The 27,638-nt window shown below is 44.2% G+C and overlaps 1 protein-coding gene across 1 annotated transcript; it reads right to left on the bottom strand.

The window, feature by feature from the left end:
* Positions 1–299: 299 nt before the first annotated feature.
* On the bottom strand, positions 300–27,554 carry ZNFX1 (zinc finger NFX1-type containing 1). The gene is made up of 14 exons (XM_025932317.2): positions 27,006–27,554; positions 24,883–24,997; positions 20,037–21,845; positions 15,155–15,286; positions 13,581–13,729; positions 12,806–12,955; positions 11,628–11,742; positions 9,856–10,106; positions 8,275–8,414; positions 6,858–7,012; positions 6,344–6,489; positions 5,445–5,555; positions 4,439–4,534; positions 300–3,791 (listed from the first exon to the last, which is right to left on the bottom strand). Exons 2-14 carry the CDS (start codon positions 24,941–24,943, stop codon positions 1,350–1,352), a joined length of 5,757 nt encoding a protein of 1,918 aa, XP_025788102.1. The 5' UTR covers positions 24,944–24,997; positions 27,006–27,554; the 3' UTR covers positions 300–1,349.
* Positions 27,555–27,638: the final 84 nt, after the last annotated feature.

Here is a 27,638-nt window from a genome sequence, read left to right on the forward strand (position 1 = left end):
GCAGAGCTGCATACTTTTTTTTTTAAGGGTTACATACATTGCATATGTATAGCTTACCTCTGGGAGGACTCATGAAGCTGTTAACAGGGTTGCCTCTGGGGAAGCAAACTTCAAGTTATGCTTTTATACAACAACAACAAAAAATTCTTTTTACCATAAGTACAGAGGACTCACCAGCTAAATAAAAACTCCGTACCACAGAAACCAGACTGGCCTCCTCGTAGGCAGTGGCTCCATCCCCATCCTCATGGTCTCAGGCTGCCTGTGCTGTTTCTAGAAGTTGACAAACGGACCACTGATTTTCTCAATCATCATTTTTATTAATTGGCTTTATAGGCTAAAGTGCATAGTAAAGACAAAAAAGGAAATGCATACATAGGAAAAGGATATTTTTCTCACCAACATTAGAAAGACCTGAGATGCCTAAGTGTCTGTTCTAGGAACACTGGACTGAGGGAATATGTATGCAGGCAGCAGCAGGCCTGGGGGCTGGCTTCTGGCATGGGTCTGGGGCCTGCAGAAGCTGCTGGCATGCTAACCCTGCCCAGGCAAAAGCTGTAGTAGTGTTGGGACAAAAGGTCACACTTTGGATAGGTGCTGCTGGTTTAGTTCCATTCAGGGCCTTGGGGAACCAGCACTGCTACTGAACTCCTGCAGGCAAAGAAACCACCATTCCAAAGTGCCAGTCACAGGAGAGGGTATGAGGGATCACTCCTTAGTCAGCCTGGGCCTGCTGCAGAGCCCCCAGCTGTGGGTAGTCGCACTTTCCCACTCTGTGAATATGTAACTGGGTCAGGGTTAGTCACGGAAGTCTTTGTCTTATCACATGCCTCCATCTCTGGGAGTGAGGATGCCCCAGGAGGAGAGTGGGAGGGATTTTTGTGCTCCTTGAAAGGATAAGCAGTTCATAAACAACTCCTCTGGGCCTCTGTTTATTGGAATTAAAATTAGTCTACAAGTTAGGGCCTGGCAATTAGAATGAGTCTGCTTCACTTGAGTTCATACTCTGTGCCCCCGGAGCACTGCAGAAAAAATATCTGAGTCAGGACCCAGAGATACCAGTAGGTAGCCCTAGGTGGAAGCCCCAAACATGCTCCAGAGAGCCTGTCCACTAACTTGCAGGAGAAAAAAAGAAGGTATCTGTTAACTTTGCTCTCAGTTCTGGAGGTAAAGTGCTTACTCTAGCGCAGGGGAAATCTAGAAACAAACGTGGGCAATCCCTAAAAGTGGATCCTTAAATAGGTACTAAGAATAAAGGACAATAATAAAAAACAAACTTCGGTTCCTTCGTAAAGGAGCCGATCCCAGCCAGGTGGTGGCTAGGCACAAGGCAGCGGTGCACCATCTTCCTACATCATCCTCCGGATCTCCTCAAAGTTCATCAAGTTGTTGGCCGTGTCAGACCAGGCAGGGTGCTGGGCTCCATCCATCTCAGAAGCAAGCTGATTGCTCCTTTCCAGAGTATGATTTATGCCCCCGATCACCTCCTTGCAGTCAGGACATGTGCCCCTCTGCATGGCTCCCCCACAATCGCTAATCACGTAGATGTGACCATTGGGGCACTTGAACCAGTGGCCCCGAGGATAACCCATAGCATTGACTATCTGCACTCGTTCTTCCTCTGAGATGCCCAGGCCAGAGCAGGGAAGAATGGTTTTCAGAGCTTCCATCTTTTTCTGCACAAACTTTTCATCCTCCTGGGTGAACTTACATGTTCTCTCGAGGATCTTCCGGACACTGTAGACCTCTTCTGCTGTGCTACCTCTCAGCTTCCCCTCTGCTATCTTGCAGCGGGACAGGAGGTTCACCAGGTATGTGAGCCTCTGGATTTCACTTTGGAGGTCATCCAATTCCTGGCTGGTAAAGCTCAAACGCTTCTTGGCTAGCCAGTCATGGACCTGCTCTAGTCGACTCCTCACTCTCTCTTGTTCTAAGACATGCACCTTTTTTAGAGAGTCTGACAGGCCAGCCAAGCGGTCGTAGAAGCTGATGTAATTCTCAACAAGGCCCAGATCCTTCACTGACAGATTCTTCTGGGCCAGCTTCTCCTTTAACATCAGAAAGTCTGTAGGAAGCAGCTGGTGGAGGAGGCTCTTGCTCTCCAGGAGGGCCCTAAGTCGTTCCTGGCTGGTTGCAATTTCCCCTGCTGAGCCCTGAATCTTTTCCTTGACGATTTCAATCTCTTCCAGCCGCCGTTTGATGCTGGTTCCATACCTCAGGTTTTTGCGGATGGGCACCTGGCAGATAGGGCACACTTTCAACTTGATGGCAACTTCATCATCTTTCTGCTCATTCATGTAGAAGTCCAGGGCTTGCACCTCAAAGATGTGGCTGCAGTCTTCTAGCTGCACAAAGCGGGCGTCAGGCTCATCTTCAAAGCCAAAGAAGATCTGGGTGACTTCTTCCTGGTGGCAGACACGGCACTTCTTGGGGCACGGTTCCCCACACAAACCGATGCAGGGGTGGCCACAGGCCAGCAGCTTAGTACAAGGCACGTAGCATGGGGGTCGGTCGCAGGGCTCAGAGCAGAGTTTGGTGCACTGGTAGTGCTGGCAGCGCCAGACACAGGGCTCTACGCAGGGGCTGCACAGTTCCCCACACTTCTTCTTGCACTGGCTGTGGACACAGCGGTTCTGACAGGTCCGTTGGCAGGGTGGGCACTCGCCGATGCACGGCTCCTGGCACTTGTGTGAGCAGATGAGCAGGCGCTTGCAGGGCTGCTGACAGCGCTCATGAAAGCGCCCTTCGAAGCAGCTGTGGCAGGTCCCAGGACAAGGATGCCCACAGTCCAAGATTGTGCCACACTTGGTGGTGCACTTGACTGGCAGGTCATACATGAGGTCTTCCACATTACCACATTTCACCTGCTGGCTGTGCCCACACTTGAGTTTCACGGTGACCATTTCTGAGCAAAACCGCACACAGTCTTCACCGCAGGGATGGCTACATCTGTGCCCACATTTCAGAACCTTGGGGCAAGGTTCTTGGCAGCAAAAATCTGACTCAGGCATAGAACAAGGAACCATTTGTTCGTGACCGCACCGAGGAATGATTTTGCGCACCTTCACCTGACAAGGCTGACACTCCTGGAAGCAAACAAGAGGGCACCGGTGCCCGTCTTGACAGATAACCTTCTGGCATGGCTTCATGCATTGGAACTCCTTGTGTGAGGAATCATAGGGGTGGCAGGCACGGGTGCAGACATGTCCACAGCCCAGCCGGAACTCACAGGGTAGGCTGCAGCCTCCTTCGGGCACTTTTTGGAAATCAGAAGCTTTGGATACTAAGGTGTGGGTATCAGGATGGTTCTGGCAGCACAGCTGGAGTGTGCGGCCTATTTGATTGTTCTCTCGAAGGGTATGGATGATCTTGCTCCACAAGGGCACCTTGGCTAGCATCTGCATGTTTCCGATGCAGTACATACCCTTCTTGGCACGGGACAAGGCCACACAGATGCGGTTGGATATCTGGAGAAAACCCACCTTGCCCTCCTGGTTGCTCCGCACTAATGAGAGGAGGATGATGTCATTCTCTTCCCCTTGGTATTTGTCAACTACATGGACCTTGACGCCAGCAAATGTCTTGGCTGGCATGAGTTTGCGCAGGCAGAATAGCTGCCCCGTGTAGGTGGTGAGGATGGTGATCTGGGAGGGGAGGTACTCCTGGCACAGGAAGTACTTGCACAATTCTACCACAAAGCGAGCCTCATGCTGGTTCTGGTGGCTTTTGCCTTCTTGGATTTCCTGTTCAGGAAAGTTGTGTTCTACAAAGAAAAGGTTGGAAGCGACCCCCTAGAAAGGAAAAGAAATGGTATGTCAGAAGGTTCAGTCATGCAGTTCTTCCTATTTTCAGATGTACTGGCCACTGACCCTATTCCGGGGAAAGACTTAGCGAGGCTTTTTGTATACTTTGTACCATAATCTTTAATTCTGGTGTCAGTCACTACTGTATGTTTTCTTTTGGGACCATGGCAAGTAGGAAAATGGATACAGAATTTGTCTATTTTAACTTCTAATACATTTAATATTATAATTTCCAACAGCCATCCATGATCCAACTATTACGGTTCAGCAAACAGGCAAAAGTTATGATGATGTTGAGTGAGCAGCTAACTTAAAAGCACTCCACTGTGCTGATTGCTTTACACACATTATCTCCCTCAAGACAATAATGTAATGAGGCAGTACCCATTATTCTCACTGTACAGAAGATCAGGACATTCAGAATTGGTGTATCACTTGCTAAACAGTTACACAGCTGCAGAGCTGGGATTCAAAACCCACGTCTGTATCTCTCAACTTCTACACTATTTCTACTTAGTGACGAGCTTTTAAAAAAGTTGGCTCTAGATCCTTCTGAAAACCCTTTTTCATCCTAAGGTAATACAGCCTCCTTGGTTGTTGATACATCACAGAAAGATCAAATAGGACAGACTCACCTTTATCTTCTCATATTTGAGAACAGAGGGATGATTCTCCAGATCCTGGTAAATGTAGGGGGTCAAAAGCCGGGCAATTTCAGGGCGCATGCGGTGCTGAAATAAGACATACAGGTCATTATAAACATGGGCAGAAAGAGGGTGCCTGGCTGGCTCAAGTTGGTATAGTGTGTGACTCTTGATCTCAGGGTTGCGAGTTCAAGCCTCACATAGGGTGTAGAGCCTACTTAAAAAAGAAAAAAAAGAAACATGGGCAGAGAATAAAGGGACAGTTTTCTAAAGACTAGGTTGCTGGTGGAAAATCTGGAGATAATGTGAAAGAATAAGGAGAAAAGAGCAGACTGTAAACAGCTCTTTCATCCAACACAAACTCAGCTCATCTTGTGGTATTTAATTTTTTTTTTTTTCAACGTTTATTTATTTTTGGGACAGAGAGAGACAGAGCATGAACGGGCGAGGGGCAGAGAGAGAGGGAGACACAGAATCGGAAACAGGCTCCAGGCTCTGAGCCATCAGCCCAGAGCCCGACGCAGGGCTCGAACTCACGGACTGCGAGATCGTGACCTGGCTGAAGTCGGACGCTTAACCGACTGAGCCACCCAGGCGCCCCTCATCTTGTGGTATTTTAAAACAGAAAAGAAAAAAAGTCTAACAGTCACTGAATTACTAAGCCAGGTTTTTTTTATTAAAAAAAAATTTTTTTTTAATGTTTTTATTTATTTTTGAAGGAGAGAGAGAGCATGAGTGGGGGAGGAGCAGAGAGGGAGATACAGAATCTGAAGCAGGCTCCAGGGTCTGAGCTGGTAGCACAGAGCCCAATGTGGGGTTCGAACTCACGAACTGAAATCATGACCTGAGCCGAAGTCGGACACTTAACCAACTGAGCCATCCAGGCGCCCCTAAGCCAGTTTTATTTTTATGAGACCTTTCTTGCTGGCAACTGGCAGGCTCCCAGGAGACTTCTCCTGAACATGTGGTAGGTAATAAGAGAGGTCCGGCTTCTTACCTGGTAATTTAGACGGACGAAGGGAATGTTTACTTTCACCAGTCGTTCAAAGAGGGACACCTCAAGGTTGAAATTCTTGGCTAGATCATACACATTGGCGCTGGGACGCAGCTGAGAAAACAAACATGTCTGAGGACTCTCTACTGACTTATTTTATCCATCCAATCATATACTCACTTAACCACCAACCTACCCATCAAATGTTTTTCAAGTGCCTTCTATTTGCCAGGCACTGCTCTAGGTACTGACAGGCTAAGGATAAAAAGTGACAAGGACATGAAGGCAAGAAATAAGGGTGATGTGATGGAGTGCCCAGGAGTGGTGGTTCCTTAAATAGGCCTCCCTAAAGAGTGACACCTGAGTTGATGGAGGAAGTTGCCTATCATTTGAAAAGCAAGGTATGAGGGAGCAGGAAGGAGGGCAGGTGGTGGGAACACAGTGAGCAAATGATGGTGATATGGGAAGTCAGAGAAGCAGGCTGAACCTGAGAATATCTGCCTCTCTAGGCTACTTTAAGAAGCTGGATTTTTGTATTAAGTCAATGGGAAACCACTGGAGGGTTTTAAGCTATAGAGTGTCATGATCTGACTTACTTTTTTAAAAAAACTCACTTTGGCCCCTTTACAAAGAATAGATTAGAGGACGGCAAAAACCAAAGTAGGGGAACAAGAAGGAGGCTGTTTTAATAGTCCACTTGAAAGGTCATTATGAAATGAATGATACTATACCCGATATCTAAGAGCACCTGCTCTTAGACTGAACGTGGGAGGTGAGGGAAAGAATCACAGAGAGCTACTAATAAGTTTGAGGACTGGTGAAGCAGAGAGGCCAGGGTCTTCTGTCTGAGTGCAACCCTCCAAGAGCCCTCTCTCTTCATCTTCCAGGGGCACCTGCCCTACCTGCTGGTGGTCCCCAATCAGAATGAGGTGCTGGCAAGCTTTGCTCAATGTAGCAATGGTGTGGGCCTCAAGGACTTCAGCAGCCTCTTCCACAATGACAATCCGAGGCTCTACCTTCTGCAGGATCTGACGGTATTTGGCAGCACCTGGAGTCAAGAGAGAAGAGGCTCCTCTAAGCTGATGCACTGGAGGCTGGAATCTGAGTCTGTGAAAACTGAGTCCTCACATCCATCCAGGGCTGTGGTGGCCACTGAATGAGAGATTAAGTGCTAATGAGTGGTCTCCAGACCACCAACACCCATGTTGGTCATTGTCAGGTTATCGAATGCAGCAGGGACAAGTGGGTGCATTTCATCATGAGTTCCCTAAACATAACTCACTTTCAATAGCTTTTCATGGCCTTTCCCTCTAACCTCCTAAAGAAGCTTCTCTTTACCTATTCTAGATAATCTGATAAGAGCTTGGCACCAGGAGTGAATGGCTGGATCTGGTAAACTTCCCCATGCTTTCTTACCTGTGGTTGTCATTCCTACAACCTGGGCATCTTTCAGGATGTGCAGGTCTTCCTGGAGCCTCAGCTCAGCCATTCTCTCTGCTGACGTGCGGTACTGGCGCTCATAGTTGAGAATCTTCCGGCGGGTGTCGGCCTGGTACATCTGTAGCCACAGCCTGGAGAATGTGAAGAACCAGAGAAAGAAGATGTGTGCTCTTTAAGATGGTGGAGGAACCCCCTGCAGTGTGTATGAGGTGGAACCGAGACCCTTGAGGAGCTTACGGGCCACAGAGGGAGAGGAAGGAGAGACCTAGGTTTGCAGGGAACCAAGATTCCAAAATGCCCAACAAAAAGAAGTACAGAGAGATGTACATAGGTGGCTAGGAGCTAAGGAGGAGAGTAGAATAAAGAATACAGGTTAATTATTGAGAAGAGAGTAAGGGACTTCAAAAGCTTCAAGAATTTCTCACAAATTCTCCTTGGCACATCTCTGAGTCCCCTTCCCTAATTCTCCAGTCTCATTTTACAAGTAAAACAGATCATGTCACCACTCTGCTACAGAATGTTCCAAGAGCTTTTCGGTACTTTTTGAAAAGTGGCTTTTGATAACCCGGCTCCTCACCTTTGCCCCATGAGTCCCTGCAGTTAGGCCCCTCCCACCTCTCTGACCTCACTTTCCATTTCTCTGAGCCACAGCTATGCTGGCTGCCTTCTTTCAATTTCTCAAATAGACATACTCCTTTCCACGTCAAGGCCTTTATGTATGTGGTCCCCATAATTTCATCTGCTCCCCATTCCCTGCTGGTCTTGTTAATGTCTACTAATCCTTCACATCTTGCCTTGTCACTTTCCTGGATACCTCAGACCAGCTCAAATCCCGTGTTCATATTCTTAGCACTCATTGTTCTTTTATTTCTTAGCGGTTATGCCCATTTGTTAACTTTTTATTTGTGGAATTAACTAATTTGTCTCCCTGGATAAACTCTAAGCTCCATTTAAAGGTAGAGCCAAGGGGCGCCTGGGTGGCTCAGTCGGTTAAGCGTCCGACTTCGGCTCAGGTCACGATCTCTCGGTCTGTGGGTTCGAGCCCCGCGTCAGGCTCTGGGCTGATGGCTCAGAGCCTGGAGCCTGCTTCCGATTCTGTGTCTCCCTCTCTCTCTGTCCCTCCCCCATTCATGCTCTGTCTCTCTCTGTCTCAAAAATAAATAAACGTTAAAAAAAAAAAAAAAAAAGGTAGAGCCAAGTGTCTATTTTATCCCATGTCTGCACCCCTAGCACTCAGTTCACTGGGGGTATGCAACCAATCATTAGTTAACACTGTTGAAGGTTGGGGTGGAGGGATGGGGGGGTTATGTTGCAGGAACAGAAAAGGAACCCTTTGGGGTAATCACGTGCACTGGTTGGGAGTTGGGGGGGAGGAGGCAATGGGCATAAATACCTATATAGCTGCCAGCGAGAATTCAGGTCCAGCTGCCAAACATCTTGGATTTCACTGGCCTCAGCCTCAGTCATGGTGTTGAGTTTGCGAAGTTCAACCTTCACTTTCTTTTTCATTTTCTTTTTCTGGCTGCGCTGAGTCTGTGGACATCATTAACAGCCAGGGTTACCATCTGAGCAGAAACTGGCTCAGTTCTAAGACCAAGGTCGAGACCAGAGCACATTAAAAAGGGGCTGCCACCTCGGAAGAACTTCCTTGAATGTCTCAAACTCTTCTAACACATATCCATTGCAAAGTGGCTAATTGGGGGCTCTGGATCCAGTCTGCCTGGGTTCAAAGCCCCATCTACCTCTAGAGTAAGTTACTCAACCTTTATGTACCTCAGCATCGCCTGCTACAAAATGAGGAATAATAACAATACATCTTTGCAGGGTTGCTGACTTGACTAAAGGAATAAATACATGAAAGCACTTAGAATAGTACTGACACTTGTTATCACTCAATGTCCTTTGACCACATTCTATTTCTCATTCCTAAAACATGTCATGAAAAGTAGTACAGGTAGGTCTTTCTTGTTAAACGCTGTACAGGGCCTGCTAAGATGGTCTTAATGCCATCATATCGAGACAGTACCTTTCACAAGAGGGTGAAAGGCACCAGTTAGGAGAAAGTGCTCTCCCCTGGCTCTGTCACTAAGGACTGGCATGAAAGATGGATGTCACAATGTTATGAACCTCCCCTTAGTTCCAAACCAAACCAATCAACTCCCCCTGAGGCCACGTGGCAGAGAGATGCCCAACCCATAATTCCAAGTATTAGGATCAGATCTGAACTAGAAGATCAAGTTAAAAGCTAGCAGACCAGGGAAAATTGCATCCAAAGTTGACTTTGACAGTCTCTTAAATCATGAGTTTAGAAAATGTTATTTTGAGATTCCAGTACTCTACCGTCATAGTAATGAATGGTAAATTTGGAGGACCACTTGGTTCTACCAAAGGAATGAACAAAGGGAAAGTCTGGGCATTCACATTATTCTGGCTTTAAGAGAAATGTCAAATTCCAGGGTGAATAAAGGATGAGTACTCCCTCCAGCCTGGAAGGCTTGCTTCATTCTGCTTTACTTGAATTCTCTAAAATCTTAATGTATTTTTCATAGATTCATTCGTACTTGAGAAGACAATATCCATGAAAGCATCAAGCACTGAGACTGTAAGTGTTTGATCTGACCCATATGTGGTGCATTTTTCTGAAAGTTCAAGAGAAGCCATTGGGCCACCTGCTTCCTGTTTTTCTAAGTTGGAATTTCTTGCCAGCGCCCCTCTGAAGGGTCACAATTTTTATACTCTTGGGAACTGGACCCATCTTATACTACAGTGAGGACAAGGTGAATACCTTGTGAGGACAAGGTGAATACGCTGCTATAACGGAAATGGGTGAAAATAAGGGGCTGCAGTTCTAGTCAGAACAGATGTTCTCAGGCCTGTTTCAGGAGAGTTTAACCCCCACCATCTGGCAGTAATAACTGAACTCCCATTTCCCATTCCGTCAGGGCTTCCAGAGGCCATGAGGAAGTGAGCTTACCTCCCACTCTCCTCCAGTTTGCTCCTGACCAGCTGTTGTCCCGGGGCCATAGTTATCGAGCCTCATGGCCAGAAGCACTTTAGCCAACTCCTGGACTGCCCCATTCTCTTCCTTCTTCCGCCGACGAAGTCTAACCACCTCTTCCTCCTCAATCACCCGGTCTGCTTGAATTAGGTCAGCCTCCTCGGCAATCTCAATCAGCGAACCCTCCTCTTCTCCTTCTTCTTCCTCCTCCTCCCCTTCTGCCTGGGCTAAGAGGAAAGCAGGCAAGACAGGGGTGAAACTCTTGAAGCCAAAGAATGGAAGGGGACACTTATAAGACCTTAGATGTACGAAAACATTCTCAAGGGGTTTAAGTGGTTACTTCTAGCAGGAGAAACTGGGAGAAATGAGTGTTAGGGGAGGGAGACTTAGGTTTCCTTATACACTTTTTTGTTATATTTTTAAATGTCATATAAACATATCCCTTTTTAAGAAAGGTTTCCCTTATGTCAAATACACAAAGGAAGATATATGATGTAAATGGGCAACTTAAAGGATAATAAAAATACATAAAATGAACATCCAGGGTTGCCTCGGTGGCTCAGCTGGTTAAGCACCCGACTTTGGTTCAGGTCATGATCTTGCAGTTTGTGGGTTTGAGCCCTGTGTTGGGCACTGTGCTGACAGCTCAGAACCTGGAGCCTGCTTCAGATTCTGTGTCTCCTTCTCTCTGCCCCCATTCCCGCCCCTGCTCATGCCCTCTCTCTAAAATAAAAACATTAAGGAAAAAAAAAAATGAACAACTAGGTACCTCCCACCCAATTTAAGGAGAAAATCCCCAATTTCTCAAAGACACTTGTGGGCCTGTCTAACCTGAATTTTGTATTGCTCACTCCCTTCCCTAGCTTTTTGAAATAACCTTACTATATACATAATGCATACACATCTCTAAACAACACATCAGGGGCGCCTGGGTGGCACAGTCGGTTAAGCGTCCGACTTCAGCCAGGTCACGATCTCGCGGTCCGGGAGTTCGAGCCCCGCGTCAGGCTCTGGGCTGATGGCTCAGAGCCTGGAGCCTGTTTCAGATTCTGTGTCTCCCTCTCTCTCTGCCCCTCCCCCGTTCATGCTCTGTCTCTCTCTGTCCCAAAAATAAATAAACGTTGAAAAAAAAAAAAATTTAAACAACACATCATCTAATTTTGGCTTTTTTTTTTCATTTCTTGAGCTCTATATAAATGGAATATTATAATGTATTTTCCTACACCTTGCTTTTTCATTCAGCCTGTTTTTGAGATTCATGTTGCCATATATGCTGTAATTCATTCCTTTTCACTGCTGTACAGTATTTCATGATCTAAATGGACAGTAACTGATCCATGTGCTGTACAAATATTGATGAATATTTGAGTTTTCTCTTTTTCTATTATTTGAAAGTGGTGTACCAATTTATATCCCCACTAGCAGTGTATCATAGTTCCTACTGCTCCACCTTCTTGTCAATATAGCAAACTTGAAAATTTTTGGCAATCCGATGTGTAACAGCATCTCATTGTGGTTTTATTAGCTCTTTTCTAATGAGTACTTTCCATATGTTTATTGACCATTACAATTTCCTATTTTGTGATGTGCTTGTTAAGTGTCTTTTATTTACTTTACTATCAAGCTATTGTCTTTCTCTAATTGATTATAGCTCTTTATATATTCTAGGTATTACTTTCAAGTTTTAGTCTCTGGTCTTTACCATGTTCCACCTTAAGATGTGATTCTTGGTAAACATGCACTCTTACCTGTATTTTCAGGTCCTGCTGGAGCAACACTTTGGGTGAAAGAACCGACACCCAGGCCCAGCCACTCCAGCATCATGGAATGCTTCCAGCCCTGGAAGCAAATCCATTCACTATCCTGAGGAAGGAATTAATTATCAGTCATGAGAATTCCATGACAACCAGTGTAAAGGAAAGATTTCTGAGAAGGATCAAAAGTAGTTCTCTTAAAATTCAGAGGCTACAAGCTGGCAACCCTTGGGCAACGGGATCATTAAATACAACTTGTAGAGAATTTTAAAAATAAAAATTTCTGCTCTTGACAAAATCAGGATCTATGGCAGCAATGAGCCTGCATCTGAGATGGCAACAAATGGCTAAGAGTGGGTTGCTACCATTTCTTTTCCAGTCTGCCAAGTCCTCTCTACTTTCCAATGTCTCACACCCAGCTTGCTTTAGTCATTTATAGATTGACTGACTGACCCCTTCAGGCTTCTGGGTAACCCTAGAAATCACCAACTCAATGATAACAGAGCTACCATTTCAATGGGTTCCTGGCCAACCACTTTACAGGAATTGTGTCAGTTACTACTTAGAACATCCTTTGAACGCAGGCATTATTACCCGTTTGACTGTTGAGAGACTGCTGACTGTTGAGGATCATACTGGCCATGGCACACAGTCTATGTTACCTTAGGTCACTAAGGTCACTAAGCCTGACTTCCAGGCTCTCTATATGGGCTGGGTTGCCTTATGATTTTGCTTTATAGAATAATCTCTTATAGCATACTAATTAAGTGGTTTATAAATACTAACTTGTTTATCCAGATAATAGTCCTATACCAATTACATTGATCTGTTACAAACCGCCATTTCTGCAAGTCAAATTTACAAATATTAGCAATTTCATATGGTTCAACTTAATGTTATTATTATCCCCACTCTATAAAACAGGAAGCAGGCACAGAACAATTAAGTAACTTGCCAAGTGCAAAATCAGAATTCATATCCAGCATGCTGACTCCAGAGTCTTGCTCTTGACTAGTATACTCAGCCACCTCTCCTCATGAAAAGGGACTTCTCACATTATGGCAGCATCAGATTATCCTAACAGCTAATGCTTCGCATTGTTGCTTCTGCTAGAGACTGCCTCCAAGTACTGAGGCAAGAGAAATGCTTACAGCCCCCAGGATGACCCCTACCTGTACTGGTCCATTCATCAGGCTTTTCCAATGCTGGGGGGAGATGTACTTCTCCAGGTGCTGTTCCCGTAGTACACCACGCATGGTACACTCCAGGGTCTGGGCCCCTTCATGCAGCTCTTGCTCTGACTCCTTCATTTGTGTCACAATCTGCCAAAAACAGAGGGAAAGAAATGATAAGCAAGTGAGATCATCCCCTAAACTCAGTTTCTGCCATGAGGGAAAACAAAGCTAAAACAGGAACAGCAAGAGAGAAGAAATAAATAGACCAGTCAAAAAAGTCTTAATTTAAATAATCTTAAAACTGAAGGGTTACTATCTAAAATGTCTAACAGACTCCTACCACCAGTAAGAAAAAAGAACAAATAACACAACAGAAAAACAGGCTAAGGATTCTGTTGTGGAGACTACTTCTCTTTTTCTTGGTAATAGGGACTCAGAGTTTTGCTTGGGTACACTGCTGCCCAGCTAGAAGATGACATTACGCTGGCCAACGGGCTGTAAATAGGGCTGTTGGTGGTTTGCGGGGGGAGTAGCTTTAAAAGGTCCTGGCAGGGGCTGGGAGGGGTGGTATGCTCCTTTCTGCCCTTTTTCCATCTTGATTTTGAGGGCAAAGGTCACACCATGGGATTAACAGATGGAATGCTGGAAGGAACCTGAGTCCTTCACCACTTTGTGGAGCACCTATTTCCTCTGGACTGCCTACCCAGAAAGCCACTGCTACCTAGTCTATTTCTACCATGAACTATCTCAGATATCCAAAGCTGGGACTCACACTCATGTAGGCCCTTCGGAGGTGCATGGGGAGGTTGCGACGGAATTCCCGCTTGTTCCTCAGCTCCCTCAGGGTGAACTGCTTCAGGATTTCACTGTTACTCCTTCCACCTACCCGCACGATGCTGGTCTTTTGACACTTGTAGATGCCTATGGAGCAAAGTGGAGCATAGCAGAGGTGAGAGGAGCTACGCTGGATTCCCTCAGGTGAGAGCTGTATGTGTTTCGGATGTTATCTCAGCTGGTTCCTTAGGGAACAAACTGGTACCTACAGGAATCTACCCTATTAATGACCAAAAAGGCCTCAGAGATGATATGACCTGCAGAGCAGTAAAATGTGTACTTAAGAACACAGCCTTCATTTTTTTGAGAGAGTGAGCGAGAGCAAGCTGGGGAGAGGGACAGAAGGAGAGAGAAAGAATCTCAAGCAGGCCTCACATTCAGCACGGAGCCCAATGCAGGGCTCGATCTCACAACCGTGAGACCATGACCTGAGCTGAAATCAACAGCTCAACCAATGGAACCACCCAGGCACCCCAGAACATAGGTTTAGAATCAGATATCTGGGAACCCAAACCTTGACTTCACCACTATTGCTATGTAAACTGGGGCAAGTTTCTAAACTTAAGGCTTCAGTTCTTCATCTGTGATTTGAAAGTAAGCACTTAGTAAATGTTCTCTGTTATTCACTCTACAGGTATTTACCAACTGGTCACTATGTGCCAGGCATGTGCTAGGTTCTTAAGATATAGCAGGTAAAGCACAGACTCTATTCCTAATTTGTTCTCAGGTCTCACACACTGGCACAGAAGATACACGTTAAACAATTTCTCATAATAGCAATAAGTACAGTAAGTACTGTAAGTACATGATGCTGTAAATATATAAGAGGGCAACTTACCTAGTTCGGGTGGGGTAATCTAATATTTAAACTGAGACTCCAAGAATAAAAAATATTTAATCTGGGTGAAAGGAAGATATGGAAAATAATATTCAAGGAAAAGGAAAAACATATATTTATTCATTCATTAATACAATTAGTTATTTTTTTGAGTGCTAGAATCCATAAATATAGCAAGAAAGAGGACCAACCCACACAGTGTTTATGGTCTAGGGTAGAAATTCATACAATAAATTGTTACATATGTATTAAGTCTCTGAAGAAAAAATACAAAAGGAGGCTTAACTTTGTCTGGGGGCAACTGGAAAAATACACCTGAAGAGATATTTAAGGGGAGATCTAAAGAATGAGTTGGAGTCAACCAGGCTAGATGACAGATGAAGTCAAGATGCAGAGAGAAAAAGTGTCTTCTAGAGATGGGGGAACAGCATGGCCCAAGGGAGAAGCTGGAGGAATTCAAGGAACTGCAGACAATCAGTGTTGTTGGAGTCAGGAAGAACAAGGGAAGAGGAAGGAGATAAGATTCAGAGTTGGCTGGAGCAGACCAGACAGAGCCTGCAGGTCATGGATAGGACTACAGGCTTAGTTCAAATAGCAATAAAATTTAAGCTACCGAAGTTGGTGATGGTTCAACTATAAATGTCTTGATAGAGAACAATTTTGCCTAGAATTACCTTCCAGAAACTGGTCCAAAGCATGATTAGTATAACATACAACCAAGATGGGGAATTTCTGGACGCTAATTTGCCAGACAGGCTCATTGGTTAGAAGTGCCTGAACGATTTTTAGACCAACGTAGGTTTTGCCTAAAAAAGAAAGAAAAAGGAGAGTTAAAAAAAAAAAAATAAAGACTTTCTAGAAGGAGTAATTAATTACTTACAGCAAATTATTATTAAAAAAAAATTTGAAGTCATACACTGAGATGGTTTAAAAATCCAAGAAGCACAAATGAGTATTTTACGAAAAGTGTCCCTGCTCTTCTCCGAGTCATCCAGTTCCTCTCTGGGAAGCAAACCAGTATTACCAGTTTCTCGTGTAACTTTCCAGACTTAGTCATTCTATGCAAATGCAAACAAAAAATGAATATAGTCTTTCTCTAGCCTTCCCTTTTTTTTTCAATGCAAATAGCTGCAGACTATTTTCACTACTCTACATCTTGCTTTTTCACCTAATGTACCTTGGAGATAGCTATCAGCACATAAAAAGAATCCCTTCTGTTTTTTGCAGCTTTAAGATATTTTTTCACAACTGTAAGGTATTTTTTAGCCAGTTGTTTACTGGCTACTTGCTAACTCTCATCTAGCAAATTATTTAGAAATGCTTTCAATATACCACAGACTTGCCTTTGTGAAAGGAGGGAAAAACTCAGAAAAATCAACATTCAAGTTAGAGTTATGGGCTCATTAGTAAATGGCCAATAATTAATTAATTATGTCTACAAATAGCTAAATCCTTACACTGTGTCAGGTTGAGAAGTTTTTTTGTTTTCAAAAAATCAAAGGTGAGTGAGGTAGCAATACAAGAAAATCAAAGATTTCAGTATAGCAAGATAAATAACAACAATTTCTTCCTTCCTTTTTTCCCTTCGTTTGGGTTTTTTTTTTTTTTTTTTAAATGAAGTAGGCTCCACACCCAACATGGGATTTGAACTCACGACCCTGAGAGCAAGAATCTTGTGCTCCACAGGGGTGCCTGGATGGGTTAGTCACCTTTTTCCCCTTCAAGTAAGTATTGAGTGCCTAACAGGTGTCAGGCACTGGGTTAGATGCAAGAAATACCATAGTGACCATAACAACTATGGTTCTTATTTTCCTGGAACTTACAGACTTGTAGAAGAGAAAGATAATCACAGAAACAAATGTAAAATCATAAATGTGGGAAATGAGAAATACCCAGTACCAAAAAACCCATATAATTGGGATTCTGGCCTAGTCAGAGGTTAGAAGAGACTTCTCTGGGGAAGTGAAAACTGAGTTAAGAGTGGGCAAGAAGGAATAGGGATAGGGTTGGGAGGTTTCTGCCATATTCCAGGCTAAGGCTTGGGGAGAAGTTTCAGAGGTAACATTGACTGGAACCTGATAATGGTTTGGCTAGGGTGGGTAACAGAAAAGGAAAATTAGGTTTCTAGTTGCAGGACTGGATGGATAAGGATACCTCAGAAGGAAAGAAAATCTTTATAATTTAACATTTACTTTGTCTCCTTCCTTCCCCTTAGAACAGATACTTTTTGGGATTCCCACCTCAAAAAGGACCCCCTTTACTACTTCCCCCTCATATTCACCAGTTCTTCCCTAGTAACCATTTATGTGTGTGGCTTAAGCTAGCCTGAAATTATTACTACACTTGGAACTAATGAGTCCTAATTCAAGTGATAACATTAAGGGAAATTAACTGCAACATGTAGATTTTGAATATACAAAAAGCTCCTCCAAAGCAGTAAGAAGTCATTCCAAAAGAACCCAATCCACAGAAGTAGTAATATAAATAGCCAATAAACTGACAAAAGGATATTTGATTTCATTCTTTTAAAAAATTTTTTTTTTTTTTTTTTTTTTTTTTTTTAAGAGAGAAAGAGCAAGAGACTGCGAACGGGTGAGAGGGGCAGAGGGAGAGAGAAAGAATCTTAAGCAGGGCTTAAGGAGCTTGGCGCAGGGCTCGATCACACAACCCTGGGATCATGACCTGAGCTGAAATGAAGAATTGGATGCTTAGAGCGCCTGGGTGGCTCAGTTGGTTATGCAACTGACTTCGGCTCAGATCATGGTCTCACAGTTCATGAGTTTGAACCCCACGCTGGGCTCTGCGCTGACAGCTCAGAGCCTGGAGCCTGAAGCCCTCTTTGGATTCTGTGTCTCCCTCACTCTGTCTCTCTCAAAAGTAAATAAATGTTAAAAAGAAAAAAAAAATGTTGGATGCTCAACTGACTGAGCCACCCAGGTGCCCTTTTAATCTCATTCTTAATGAAAAAAATACAAATTAACCACCGTGACATACATTTCCAGGGAGTGATCTGGCAATATCTATTAAAATTACACAATTATATATTCTTTGATCAGGTTAGGAAATTTCTCTTCCGCATATGTTTTGTTTGTATATGAAATGATTCACAAACAAGGCTATTCACTGAAATATTGTTTGTACTAATAAATCTTTCCACACGGGACTGGTTAAAGACATTATTCCACTGTATGGAATATTATGCAATCATAAACAAGAGTTACTACTTATGTACCAATATGAAAGGAACACCAAGATATTTTCTAAATGGACCAAGCAACATGTACAAGATGATTTCTAGCGTAATGGGTTAAAAAAAAAGTAAGGGGTGGGGTGCCTGGCTAGCTCAGTCAGTGGAGCACACAACTCCTGGTCTTGGGGTTGTGGGTTCAAACAAGCCCATGTTGGGTAGAGAGATTACTTAAAAATAAAATCTTAAAAAAAACAAAAAAGAACAAAAAGAGGGGTGCCTGGGTGGCTCAGTTGGTTAAGTGTCTGACTTCAACTCAGGTCATGATCTCACAGTTCCTGAGTTCAAGCCCCACATTGGGTTCTCTGCTGTCAGCACAGAGCTCACTTCAGATCCTCTGTCCCTCGCTCTTCCCTGCCCTCCCCCGTTCTGTCAAAATAAACTTTAAAAAATTTACAATAAATAAATAGAAAGAAAGAAAATCATAAAGTACAATAAATATATTCAATTCAACCATTTGCTTGAATATTTATAGAATACCTCTGGAAGGATCAACAGGAAGATAACATTGTTTTAGGGAAAGGAACTGAGTGGAATGGTGGGAAGAGAGATTAAAAAAATTTTTTTGAACCATTTTTACTAAAACATAAAAAATAATGGTTCAAAATTTTTAACCACACAGATCAGCAAAACCTGCTGATCAGCAAAAAACATTGAGATAACACACAACAATACTGGAGAAGATATAAGGAAATGGGAACACTAGTTCATTCTTGGTGAGAGTGTAAACTGGTACATCCTTTTTTTCTTTTTTAAGCCTTGAAAGCATCTCTTTAATTATGCATATTTTTCCATTATATAGGTGTTTCTTATCAGAAAAAAGTTTCCATTCAGTTACATAACTTTTTTTTTTTTAACGTTTATTTATTTTTGAGAGAGAGTGAGCCAGCAAATGGAGAAGAGGCAGAGAGAGAGGGAGACAGAATCTGAAGGAGGCTGTAGGCTCTGAGCAGTCAGCACAGAGCCCGACACTGGGCTCGAACTCACAAACGTTAGATCCTGACCTGAGCCAAAGTTGGAAGCTTAATAACTGAGCCACTCAGGTGCCCCAGGTTATATAACTTTTTATTGTGAGTTGCTATTACTTTATCAGTGTTTTTTATTTTTCTAAAGATTTTAAGTAAACTCTACACCCAAGATGGGGCTCGAACTCAGAACCCTGAAATCAAGGGTCACGTGCTCTACTGACTGAGCCAGCCAGTCAATAGCCCTATTAGTGTTTTTTAAAGACCTCTTTCCAGTGTTTGTTTTTTTGCATGTGTGTGTATCCTTTATGGAGGATAATTTAGCAGTACACACTATAACTATTAATGTGAATTCCCACTTTAGGAAATAATAAGAATACCTAAAGATAAACACATACCAGATACATAGATATATAGATGATGGACACTTACCAAAGCACTCTATGTAATGACAAAACAAACAAACAGACAAACAAAAAACATCATGGACACTCACTCCTTACAGTGAATGCAGGCATAGTAAAAAGAGTGAGACACATTTCTAAATGTGACTGGAGTGTAACGAATGTAAAAAATGTCTGTAACATGTTATAAAAATAACTGACCATTTATGTTATTGAAAGAAAAAAGTATAAGTGCATGTATGTAAACATAAGAATACAGACACAGAGATAGATCCATGGTCACCTTTGAGAACATCTGGAAAGATACACATCAAACAACAGCAATTATCACCACAAAGTAGGATTAGAGTGGCATATGGGGATGAGGGTGCAGAGAGGCATATTTCCATGAGAAGTATGGTGTAGTAGTTACAAGAGGCAGGACTCTATAGAGTCAGTGCCTGAGTTCAAGTCCTAGGTCTATCACTTACCACCTTTATGAACTTCAACATATCATTCAACTCTTTGTCTTAGTTTTTCATCTGTAAAATAGAATGGTTTCTACTTCACAGAGCTGTTGTGAGGATGCAATCAGTAGACACAACACTACTAGCAAGTAGTAAAATGCTACTTGGCACACAGTGCTAATATTATGTATTTGATATTATTTAATTTAAAGTAATATAAAATTAAAATTAACATAGCCTTTGATGAAGCAAAGGTCATGCATCTTCCTAAATTTGACCCCTCAGCAGTCTTCTCTAACCTAGTGACTTTTATTACCATGCATACCAATGGCTGCCCACTGGAAAATCACCACGAACGGCTACTTTGTAAGTAGGTTTGATGCCCATTTCAGGAGAATGTTTCTAATCAAGACACTCAAGAAACCTAGAGACAAGCCTCCCTTGCCTATCTCATAGGGAAGAGGTCAGTCACGTGATCTGAAAAATTCTCTTACCTGTTCCGGGAGGTCCTTGAATAATAGCCAGTTCCCTTGTGAGAGCAAACTGCAAGGCTTCCATTTGGGAGTCATCCAGCTTCAGGGCTTCTTTTGAGGGCCACTGGCTAGGGTCTAAGACATTCACTCTGGGATATCTTAAGGCTTCGGCATTCCTCAGAGAATCCTCAGTGGCTGAGGGATTCTTCATTAAGGGAGTGAAATCATATCTGCCCCCCATTAGCAAGTACCTTGGCTCCCTCACGTAAGAGTCACATTCCACAATGTTCCTCTGGAAGGGGACATCCTCCTCCTGGACCTCCTGAAGTCCTTCCAGGACATGCCTATAGGCCTCAAAGTATGCAGTTGTCTCCACCATAAGGAAAGAGTCAGAGGGCTGGACCTCCGCTAGCAACTGTTGGCTCTGCTCATTGAAAGAGAGCTGGACAATTCCTCGGCAGAGATCTTCCTGCTCCCGATTAGACACGGTGGCAAAAAGAAATGTTTCAAAGTTGTCCTTGGACATGCACACCAAAGATCCATAGAGCAACCGCTTGGAATTCTGCCAGCGAACAAACTTTAGTGGTTTTGTGTCAAACTGCACCTTGTAGACAATGCCTGATGAGGAACACACGGGGGTGATAATCCTGGTATCGAAGTAGATTCGAATGTCATCAAATTTTCTCTTCCTGAGGCCTTGGTCTTCAAAGCTTTGGAGAAGTTCCAAAATGCCTTCACGGAGGGGTCTAACAAAATCTTCTCTCAGGAGTCGGAAGTGGGTATCCAGATAGATAGCAGTGCTGTCGTATTTTCCGGTAATGATGTTGGGACGAAGGAATGGCCTCTCATCCAAGTGCACTTCATTGTAAGTAGGGTAAATGGGCATGGTCCTGTAGCTCTCAACATGGTCCTCTGCCTCAGGCTGCACTAGAGTGTAGGTATCCACTCTTAAAGTGCCCTCTCGCCTCTTTTCCTGCAGATGTTCGATGATGGTCTGCACCTTTTCCAGGTTCTTCTCTGTCTCCTCTTCTATGTCAACCCCAGAGGCTCTCAAAGCGTTAAGAGAAGCTGGCAGGAGGGAAATGAGCATGGAAGTTTCCTGCACAGAGCTGGCGGGGAAGACACTTACAAGGTCCTGGAGGAGAGAGATGATGTTGCTAATGTGTTCTGGATATTGGTTTCGAATGTCAGGGATGGGTTCAGTGACCATTCCTACCACATAAGTTGGTAGGCAGACTTTGAGGAATTTGGAGTTCTTCAGTATGCCCAGGACATGGAGAACACTCTGGCGGTCCATTTTGGAACTGCAAGCCTTCCTAAGAACCTGGCAGATGAGCTCAAGGAAGTTGGATTTCATAAAAGAATGAGACAGGAGCTCTTTCAGCCCTAAACTTGTGGCAAGAGTGATGACCACCTCAGAAGGGTCTTTCTGCAGAAGACTTTCTAGGAATTTGTAGCCCAGTTTCTTCACTTGCTGTGGCTGTTCTGCAGGCTTCTGGTGTGGGGTTCGCCACTGCTGGAAGTTTTCATCGGACCACGGTGGTCTGTGGTTCCTTCCCTCCTGGTTGCCATTTCTCCGCCTAGCATCATTTTCCTGACCACGTCTTTGGCCTCTAGGTTCATCACTAGTGCGCCCCTCATGGTTTCTCCTTCCCTGATGTGGATTCCTGCCCATAGCCCCGAACCTTTCTTCTCTTTGCCGTACAGGAACAGCATGGTTGGTGGCCCTAGGCTGCCTTCCAGGCTGGTTAGCTCCTCCTCTGAGAGCATTCACTGGTGAGTTATTGGCCTGATTTCTAGCTCTTGGTGGTAATTCTCCATCCACAGGCCCTAAACACAATGGGAATACTGGGTAAGCACAAAAGTCAAGGTACAAGGAAATCTAACAGAACAACAAGGGACATACTCTCATTTTCCAAAACAACAAAGGAACTTAGTAGGTTTTCTTTGCAGAGAAAAAAGACTTCCTATGAAATCATGTAATAAATGTAAAATAGATTACTGTGGTTGCAGCACATACTATGAAAACATTGTTTTTTCAAAGGGTGCAAAAGGGAAAAAGAATAAACATTTGTTGGGGCGCCTGGCTGGCTCAGTCAGAAGAGCATGCAACTCTTGACCTTGGGGTTGTGAGTTCAAGCCTCATGGTGGGTATAGAGATTACTTAAATACATAAACTTAAAAAAAAAAAAAAGAAAAAGAAACATTTGTTGAGTGCCTAATCCGTGTTAGAGGATAAATACTTGCAGTATCTCATTTAATCCTCATGAGCTGAGATTATTTCAGAGGGTCAAAAAGATCAGCTCATTGCTTCTGAGTCTTCTGCCAGTACCAAATAATAGCCAAAGCATGAATTTCAGAGCAAAACAGTCCTGATTCAAATCTTGTCCTTGCCACTTCCTCACTGTATAACCTTGAACAAGTCAAATACTTTCTTTAAGCAACATTTGTTGAGTGCCTAATCCGTGTTAGAGGATAAATACTTGCAGTATCTCATTTAATCCTCATGAGCTGAGATTATTTCAGAGGGTCAAAAAGATCAGCTCATTGCTTCTGAGTCTTCTGCCAGTACCAAATAATAGCCAAAGCATGAATTTCAGAGCAAAACAGTCCTGATTCAAATCTTGTCCTTGCCACTTCCTCACTGTATAACCTTGAACAAGTCAAATACTTTCTTTAAGCCTAAGTATCTATGTAGGTGTAAAGACTAAACGTTTGTAAGATGCTTAATATATACCCAACATGTAAAAAGTTCTCATTAATGTTATTACTAGTAGCACTAGTAATACTTTTCCATTGGGAATACTCTATTGATTTCCAGGCCACTGGATCTGCCACTAAACAATTATGTTACAGGCAACACAGGCATCAAGTGGGATAAAATTACAGGAGAAATGCTTCCTGAAATTTGTCCAGCATCAGATGGCAAGGGGGAAGGTGGGGTTTCCTTTACCAAGATGTTTTTGAGCTAGTTAATACATTGAGAATGAAACCGAAAAAGGAAACTCAAATTTGTTTTAGGAAACTGAAAAATGAAACTCAAGTTTTTCTCCTTTCTGAAGCACAAGTTCATCCACATAGTATTATTTACTACCAGCCCTCAGATAAGAAGTTGTTGGGGGAAGGAGGAGATATACCAAGTCCACACATGAAAGCTAACATCACCCTGTGGATGAAGCTGAACTTGTCTTCCTTAATTTGCCACACCTTTCAGAAGTAAATTTGGCCAAATTAACCAAGAGCCCACTGTCTTTCACTTTCGTTTCCTATAAAATTGATGGAGCTGACCCAACTTGGCAGAATTACTCGGAGCTTTTAAATACAAACAAAATAAGATTATGTACAATGATGTGAGAATAAAAATGTTATGAATGCACATCATATTCAAGATGACTGTACCATTTCATGACATTAGATGCTAAATCTATGTATGTGCACTTTTCCTTGTTTTGTACTTTCCAGAGAAAATTCTGAGGTGACAACATAAAGGAACATTTGGCAAAATATAAACCCTGTATTACTGAAGTCTAAATTTTATAAGTGTTACCTTATTTACTTTTCAAACTCTCAAAATACCAAAAGAAAGTCCTTCTAATATTTCAATCTGACCCAAAGACTTGATGTTTTGAAGAATTAAAATTGGTATTGTTTCTCATTCTTTGAATAGTCACACAGCTCATAAAATAAAATTCTACAGTTCTTCCTCATTTATTCTACAGCTAAAACTCAGATGACATGTTGCAAACTTAGGGAAAAACAGGAATCCATTTGGTTTTGTTTGAAAGTTCTAAGCAAATAGAAAAATCATAGCAGTAGAGTAATGTTTTTGGAATGAGCTTTACTTTGGTAACTAGGATTCTAGACATATGCCATTAAATTAAATACATATCCATTAGCCACGTATGGTTATTAAGAATCTTAGACATGGTTAGCCTGAATTAAGATGTGTAACTTTGAACACTGAATACCAAAAATAGGGTAAATATCTCATTAAAGTTTCTTTATACTGATAACACCTTAAAATGATAATATTTGAGGAGCACCTGGCTGGCTCAGTCAGAAGAACAGGCGACTCTTGATGTCAGGGAGGGGGGTGGGGGGGTGTCATCAGTTAGAGTCCCACTTTGGGTGTAGAGATTACTTAAAAATAAAATCTTTAAAAAAATGATAATGTTTGAGTATTTAGGGAAGTAAAAAATACTGAAATTATTAAAGTACTTGGCAATAAAATGTTTGTATTCAGTTACTACAATAAATGACATTATTTGGATATACTCATTTAAACACATGTTAAACAAATTACTATTAAATTTTTAAAATGGATTTCATGTGTTTCTTTTTGCTTTTTTAAAAATGTTTATTTATTTATATTTGAGAGAGCAATAGCATGAGTAGGGAAGGGGCAGAGAGAGAGGGAGACAGAGACTCCCAAGCAGGCTCCGTGATGTCAGCACAAGGCCAGATGCGGGGCTTGAACTCACAAACCACAGGATCATGATCCAAGCCAAAACCAAGAGTTGGGACACTTAACCAACTGAGCCACCCAGGCACCCCCATCTTTTTACTTTTTTAAATGATGCTACTAGAAAATGAAAAATTACATTTCTGGCTTGCATTATGTTTCTTTTGGGTAGTACTGCTCTAAAAATTATTTCCAATTCAGACACCTTATCGCTGTCTTTGTTAATGTGAACTATACCCATTCATCAGCTCTTAGGAAAAAGAGAGGGTTGTCTATTTTTCAGTCATTCATGCTGTGGCTAAGGAATAAGCCATTCTTTACTTAAGAGAGGCTGTTAGTCTTAGGCGGGTCTGCTCATTCATAGGAATTCAATTTCCTTCCCATTAAGTAGAAAATCTTGCTCACCTCTGTGGTTAGTATAGGGATTTCTTGGCCTGGCCTCCAAACAAGGTCTTCTGTCCTCCATGTCTGAGTTACCTGAATTCCTCCACGCTCACGTTATTTTCGGTTATCTGGAAATCTGCACAGATTGAGAGAGATCAAGGCCCCTGAAACACAGCAGCTAGCAGAAAAATACCCAAAACAGCATCAAGCCAATCCTCCTGCTTCTACATCTTAACGATTTGTAAACTAAGAGTTAAACACAGATTCAATCACAGGCACAAGTGTTCAACTCTGTGAATGCCCAGTATGATATAAAATGTTAAATTCACCATTTAGGTGATTTCAAATTCCTCCCTCCCTCTTATCCTTGCACTTCGTTGGGGCACAGGGAGTGTCATCAATTCCCATTCAGAACTACTGTTTGGTTTATGTCTTTAGCCAAGTTACTTAATCGGTTGCTAGGTTTCATTTTCCTCTCCCACGAAGCAGACAAATATTGTTGCCAGGGAAGAAAGAAGTACATTTTTGTTAATCCAAAAACCATGTATTCACCATGCCATCCAACAGTTATGCTATGCAGAACTCTATAGCTTACAGTATTCTACAGTTTGTAAATAATTAGTGAGCAGTTATCCCTTATCCTATCGTTTGGAATGCAGCCAAACCGATTAAGCCCTCTGTTCTACTGAACCAAAGAGAAAAAAGTACATATTTCAATAACCAGAGGCTTAGCATCTACAGAATGCTGTTTCCCCAGGACCAGCTAGAAATCTGCAGTTTTTTCCTTCTCCTTTCTTCTTAAAGATTTTTGACAGTGATCCTGTAAGAGGAAGAGGAAGCCCCTTTAAGGGAACTTCTCAATGCAACTCATACATATCATATGAGCTGAGGCTAGGGAATGAGTGGGTGACTCAGAGTCCCCAGCAAAGGGATTTTTGAGACTGTCCCTGTAACTGACTTTTAAAATATTCATAGTTGGAAACTGTGAATAGATTTGGCATTATATGAGGAGTAGCTTTTATCCTCTTCAGAAAAAGGAGTCCTTTTCCCTCCTGCCGGGAATATTTTGGGTGAATCTCTTCTCTCATCTTATCAAACCCAGCTCTCAAGTGCATTCAGTATTTTGGGTGTGTGTGTGTGTGTGTGTGTGTGTGTGTTTTAATTAAAAAAAAAATTCTGAGGAGAAAATGTCTTCTCCTCTGGTTGAAAAATACTAAAATAGAAACTCAAAATTTCTGAAAAGGGGTAAAAGAAATGGGGAAAAAAGAAAAAGGGAGGAGCAGAGAGAACAGGAAATGCTACGAAAAAAAGCAGACTAAAGTGAGTTTCTTTGGGAATCAAGGCCTAAAAGGGCAGGAAGAAGAAAATCAGTGATGGTCAAGGTGGTAGAGGGGTCATATCAGAGAAGGGTAATGGGGGGGTAGGAGGGGGGATGGAGGAGGCTGAAACCAGAGGCCGGAGGTGGGTTATCAGGGGGATTCTCCAGGGTCCCGAGAGGATAGAAGGTGGGACGGAGGGGTCACCGGCAACCAGGAGCCCAGGAGTTTTTGATGGAGATATTATGGGATCGGGGGGGGGGGGGGGGGGGGTAGGGTTAGGACCGGGAAGTGGCTAGGCTGGGGCAGAAATGGCAGGGAGGTAGGGGGGCTTCAAGAAGGTCTGGCTGAGCCCCGCTGGGGGGGCGGGGGGGGAGGCCGGTGTTGGAAATGGGGATGAGGAACCCAGGTGCTGAGGGTGAAGGAGGCGGTGGCCGGGGAGGACACAGGAAGACGAAGGGGGCGGCCGGGGCAGAAAATGAGGGCAGACATGGGGGTGGGAGGCGGAACTAGCTGATGGGGCCGGAGGCAGAGGTGGCGACGGGGGCGCCGAGGGGGTGGTGGGGTGCCGAGGGAGTGGTGGGGCTCTGAGGGACGCACGTGGGGCTCTGAGGTGGGTGATGGGGCGGCGTCCTGAGGGGGCGGCGGGGATGCTGAGGCAGGTAGGGGGCACTGGGGGCTGAGGAGGCGGCGGGGACGCTGAGGCGGGCGCCGGGGCTCGTGGCGGCAGATGTAGTGGCGGGGCGGCGCGGGCGCCGGGGCTCGCGGCGGGCAGAAGCAGGTTCGGGGCCGGGGCGCGGGACGGGGGGGGGGGGGGGGGTCACTCACCCGGCTCCGACGCTTCTTCTCGCAGCCACCGCCGCCGCCGCGACTGGTGCTCGGACTCCGGCCCAGGCTGGTCCGCGGCCCCGCCCGGCGCCGCGCACTTTCGGTTTCCTTTCCCCCCCGCAGACACTGGGCGGGGCGAGGGGCCGAGAGGAGGGGAGGAGGAAGAGGGGAAACAGTGGAGTTGAGCGGGGGCGGGGGGGAGGAGGAGGAGGAGGAGAAAGAGAAGGAGGAAGAGGAGGAGGAGGAGGAGGAGGAGGGGACCTCTGGGCTGCGAACGAGGGGGCCGGGCCCTGATGCTCTGCCGGCGCCTCCGCCCTCAGGCCCGGCAGGGGCAGGTGGACGGACTGGTGTCGCCTCAGCTCCCCACGGCGGCGGGGCCGGCGGGCTCGGGCGGGCGCGGCTGAGGGGAGGGGACTGAGGAGGGCGGGTTAACAGCGCCCAGGGCCGTCGCAGGCCTGAGCCCGCCCCGGAGGAGGGGGAACCCGCCGGGTGGCTTGGTGCGTGTGAAGCGCGACATGGCGGCGAGGCCGACGAGCCCTTGTTGCCCCGAGTGTACCGGGAAGGGGGCGGGGCTAGGGCGGCCTTGACAACCATAAGATAGCCTTCGCCCCGGCGACTCCGAGACTACATTTC

This window comes from Puma concolor, chromosome A3, assembly GCF_028749965.1.
Source record: "Puma concolor isolate L17-30 chromosome A3, mPumCon1.1.hap2, whole genome shotgun sequence".
Lineage (NCBI taxonomy): Eukaryota > Metazoa > Chordata > Mammalia > Carnivora > Felidae > Puma > Puma concolor.

Excerpts from the sequence above, each read along its gene's own strand:
- ZNFX1 (XM_025932317.2), bottom strand. The coding sequence starts at position 24,943 with ATGGAGGACAGAAGACCTTGTTTGGAGGCCAGGCCAAGAAATCCCTAT. Across the intron at positions 12,956-13,580 it reads TCCGAAGGGCCTACATGAGT|ATTGTGACACAAATGAAGGA; the intron begins GTGAGTCCCAGC and ends TGTTTTTGGCAG. Across the intron at positions 3,792-4,438 it reads TCAAATATGAGAAGATAAAG|GGGGTCGCTTCCAACCTTTT; the intron begins GTGAGTCTGTCC and ends TTTCCTTTCTAG.